The sequence below is a fragment of the Electrona antarctica genome, assembly GCF_951216825.1.
Source record: "Electrona antarctica genome assembly, chromosome: 14".
NCBI classification, from domain to species: domain Eukaryota; kingdom Metazoa; phylum Chordata; class Actinopteri; order Myctophiformes; family Myctophidae; genus Electrona; species Electrona antarctica.
Genome location: NC_136795.1, coordinates 5813256 through 5817677, shown reverse-complemented (window position 1 = coordinate 5817677; position 4422 = coordinate 5813256). Strand labels below are relative to the sequence as shown.

The 4422-nt window shown below is 46.3% G+C and overlaps 1 protein-coding gene across 1 annotated transcript; it reads right to left on the bottom strand.

Moving 5' to 3' along the window:
- Positions 1-400: 400 nt before the first annotated feature.
- pvalb6 (parvalbumin 6) lies at positions 401-3775 on the bottom strand. The gene is made up of 4 exons (XM_079520383.1): positions 3709-3775; positions 2270-2402; positions 850-959; positions 401-529 (listed from the first exon to the last, which is right to left on the bottom strand). Exons 1-4 carry the CDS (start codon positions 3767-3769, stop codon positions 504-506), a joined length of 330 nt encoding a protein of 109 aa, XP_079376509.1. The 5' UTR covers positions 3770-3775; the 3' UTR covers positions 401-503.
- Between the last annotated feature and the right edge of the window lie 647 nt (positions 3776-4422).

The following is a 4422-nucleotide window of genomic DNA, read 5'->3' as shown; positions in this document are numbered from 1 at the left end:
AAGAAGGACATCATAATGGAAACCTTTGTCTTTGTTGCACCTTTAAATATTATCTACAGTGTACTTGAAAACCTCGCAGGGCTTTGTTGGAGATTTATACACACACACATACCGTACACATGTATAAAAAGCACAGAATAAATAGGAAGGCCGTGGCTGTGCAGGGGGAGAGGTTTTTTTCTTCTTCTCGTGTGTGCGTGCCTCTGTGCGCGTGTGTGTGCGCGTGCGTGCGTGTGTGTGTGTGCGTGCGTGTGTGTATGCGTGTATGCGTGTGTGTGTGTGTGTGTGTGTGTGTGTGTGCATGTATGCGTGTGTGCATGTATGCGTGTGTGTGTGTGTGTGCATGTATGCGTGTGTGTGTGTGCGTGTGTGTGTATGTATGTGTGTGTGTGTGGCGTGTGTGTGCGTGGTGGAGATAAGAGAGGTGTATTAGTAGGGGTCAGGGGTTATTGAAGGAGGAGGGTACAGCGTGTTAGCGGAGCGGCGGGTCAACCGGGGAGAGTTCATTCCTTCACCAGGGCTGTGAACTCTGCAAGACAACACAAGAGAAAGAGAACACAAGACATTTTAAAGGTCTGGTGACATTCAAAAATAAATCTTTTAACATTCAGTTGCCCTGCAGGGCCGTGGCTCAGCGGTCCAGGCACCCCTGGCTGGTACTCCAGTCTGGCAGTGTGCCCCAATGTCCTGTCAGCCTACTGTCTATCCCTCTATAAAAAAATATAAAATAAAGGCGAAAACCACAAAAAAAGAAAACATTCAGTAGATTTTCTGTGGTGTGCGTGCGTGCGTGCGTGCGTGCGTGCGTGCGTGAGTGCGTGCGTGTGTGCGTGCGTGCGCACTGCGTACCTTCCACGCCAATCTTTCCGTCTCCGTCGTTGTCGGCTGCATTTAGAAACGCCTTGGTTTCCTTGTCTGTCAGGTCTCTGGCATCTGTGGAGAAACCCTGAAGGACAAATCTATACAGAGGAGAGAAAGAGAGAGAGAGAGAGAGAGAGAGAGAGAGAGAGAGAGAGAGAGAGAGAGAGAGAGAGAGTGTCAAACTGCCAGTGGTGTAACGTAACTAAGTACATTTACATACTGTAAGTACTGTACTTATAAGTACAATTTTGAGGTATTTGTACTTTATACTATATTTCCACTTGCCAGTACTTTTACTTCTACTCCACTACTACATCTCAGAGGCAACTATTGTACTTTTACTCCACTACAATTGTTTGATGATTAATGCCATTTGAAAATAGCAGATCTGCCATTTTCAGACATTTAGAAAACTTGAAATGGGACATTCTGCATAATGAGTACTTTTACGTTTAGATATTTCAGTATTTCAAAGTGTCCATGGACTCCATGATGTCATGGACACTGTAGGGCCTCACTCAGACCTTTACTGCATTGCTGTATGCTTGTTGGATGAATGTTGTGTAGTGTCATGGCCGCCCCAATGCATTTCCAATGGAAGTCACATGGTTTGTAGTCCACATTTTGGACTACAAGCTGTTGTATGGCTTTCGGCTGTGTTTCGACTGTGCCCCTCCCCCTCATACAACACAAATGTTTGTGTCAAACCATGTGACTCCCATTGGAAATGCATTGGGGCGGCCATGACACTACACAACATTCATCCAACAAGCATACAGCAATGCAGTAAAGGTCTGAGTGAGGCCTAGGGCTCACTTCCTTCCTGGACTACAATTCCCATAATGCTTTGGTGCACTGCTCCTCATTGTGGATATAGGGGGAGGGCTGTCTGAGTACTGAGTAGAACATAATAGTCCAGGAATAAAGTGAGCCCAGTGTCTATGACATCATGGACACTTGAAATACTAAAATATCTAAAAACACACATTACCCACATAAAAACCCCAGGAAAGTGTTTCTTGTCTCTCAAACATAATTAAAATAAGATCTGGTTGCAAAAGGGGTGAAGTGGCCCTTTAAGTTCATTTTGATGTCAATACATTTGTACTTTCACTCAGGTGCATTTTGAATTCTGGACTTTCACTTGTAGCAGAGTAATATATTGCAGTATTGATACTTCTACTTAAGTAAAACATTTGAGTACTTTTTCCGCCACTGCAAACCGCATAGACAGGACTGTGTGTGTGTGTGTGTGTGTGTGTGTGTGTGTGTGTGTGTGTGTGTGTGTGTGTGCGTGCGTGCGTGCGTGCGTGCGTGCGTGCGTGCGTGCGTGCGTGCGTGCGTGCGTGCGTGCGTGCGTGCGTGTGTGTGTGCGCGCGTGCGTGTGTGTGCACGTGTTTTCATTTACTTTAATTCCTCCTCCTCTATGAAGCCACTGTTGTCTGCATCCATCACCAGGAAGGCCTTCTTCACTTCCTCAGCAGACTTGGACTTCAAACCCACCATCTCAAAGAACTTGGCGTGGTCAAATGAGTCAGGAGCTGCTCACACACACACACACACACGCACGTACGCACGCACGCACGCACACACGCACGCACGCACACACGCACACACGCACACACGCACACACACACACACACATACACACACACACGTTCACCGGAACATGACTTAAATATAGAATATACACACATAGGCGTACTGTAACAGACACACACATGCACGACAGATAGCTCTAGGCTCGGGACGAGCTATCACCCTTCAGCTGTTACAGCTGGGGACATTTTTTACTTTTTTATTTTTTTTATTAAGCTTAAGCAGATACAGGCTATGATAATTAATACATTCAAAGAGCCTATCAGTGATCTGCAGCTACTCAGTCAGGCGTACAGTATGTCTAAACTGAATGTTGGATGAATGACAGTCCTTGAGCTTTGTGGGATTACAGTCACAAACTGAGGAGGTGTTTGTTCAGCCTCTTCTTGAAGGCATGAACACTGTTAGATGTAATGTCTCCAACAACCACAGGGGGAAGGCTGTTCCATGTCCTTATAGCAGAGTGGATAAAGCTCCTATCAAGGCATTTGGTGTTTGACTTGGGGGTTTCCAGGACATGGACAAGACAGTTAAAACAAACAAGTGGGAGAGGGGACAGAATACCAAATAGTGTGTGTTTGCAGTCTAGTCTAAAATACGCACACGCTATACAAAAGCAAACGAAAACCACTCCAAAAGAAATTGCAGTCATCATTGCTGAAGCACATTCCGTGCTGATCTCAAGGCGAAGGCCCACGGCCAAAAGTTAATTGTAATGAGGTTTTAATTAGTACTTTTCTAAAAGCATGAGGGATATAGATTTAGGACATGTGTTGGCTAGAGGTTCCATCACTTCTACTTCAGAGAACGCTGTCCTCAGGACTGTGCGTGCGTGCGTGCGTGCGTGCGTGCGTGCGTGCGTGCGTGCGGAGAATGTTGGTCTTTGTTGGAAATCTAAACCCACTGTACATTATCTCTTACATAATGATGAGATGGGGTTAATGCTGGTATAACGATGGCAAACATGGAAACCTGAAGTATCTGCAATGCAGAGAGTGTACAAAAGGAAGCAAATGGACCCTTATACGGATCAATTTGGCTCCACTTTGGTACACAGAGTTAAGTGAACACTACTACTGACACTGGTTAAAGCCAGTACTTGGTTGGCCCGGAGTTTTCACCAGAATGCCGATGCCAATGCTGAACGCGTTTAAAGAGCGACCATCCAACCTCCATTCAGTACCGTAATCAATGTGTCTGTTGTACATTCTGAGATGCTACGTGCATGTGCGCGGAAAAGCACGTTACCTGCGAATGCATCTAAGGCTTTCTTGATGTCGTCAGCGTTGAGGATGCTGGTCATTGCCATCTTGACTGCTTGAAAACACCGCGGAAGAAGTAGAGAGAGAGAGAGAGAGAGAGAGAGAGAGAGGGAGAGAGAGAGAGAGAGAGGGGGGGGGACAAGGTTATAAAGCAGGTCATCAGAGAGCAGTGAGGGAACACAGCGACACTCTCACATTACAGCACTCCCAAATGGAACAGGAAAACGAGGACAAGACAGATGGAGGTGAAGAGAGAGAGATTAGAGGAACAAATTAGCCACCGATGGGGAAGGCGGGGGAGAGAGAGAGAGAGAGAGAGAGAGAGAGAGAGAGAGAGAGAGAGAGAGAGAGATAGAGAGAGAGAGAGAGAGAGAGAGAGAGAGAGAGAGAGAGAGAGAGAGAGAGAGAGAGAGAGAGAGAGGGGGGGGGGGGAGGGAAGATTTCAGTAGAATTGAGTTCTCAAACTCTATACCTGAACCTGACCAGGCCCGACCTTTTGGGGTCTGTTTGTGTATTTATGAAGATTGTGCTGACTGGCGTTTCACTTTTACTCTGTGTATAGAGTTCTCAAATTCTGCCCAAACCCGGCCCGACCCGACGTTTCAGGGCCGGGTCTGGCCTAAAATCTATGCTAAATAGTCGGCTAACGGCATATAGAACACTAGTTTCCCCAAACAGCAAATGGTGCATTTATATAGCA

Excerpts from the sequence above, each read along its gene's own strand:
- pvalb6 (XM_079520383.1), bottom strand. The coding sequence starts at position 3,769 with ATGGCAATGACCAGCATCCTCAACGCTGACGACATCAAGAAAGCCTTA. Across the intron at positions 960-2,269 it reads ATAGAGGAGGAGGAATTAAA|ATTTGTCCTTCAGGGTTTCT; the intron begins GTAAATGAAAAC and ends TCCTCTGTATAG. Across the intron at positions 530-849 it reads CGGAAAGATTGGCGTGGAAG|AGTTCACAGCCCTGGTGAAG; the intron begins GTACGCAGTGCG and ends GTTGTCTTGCAG.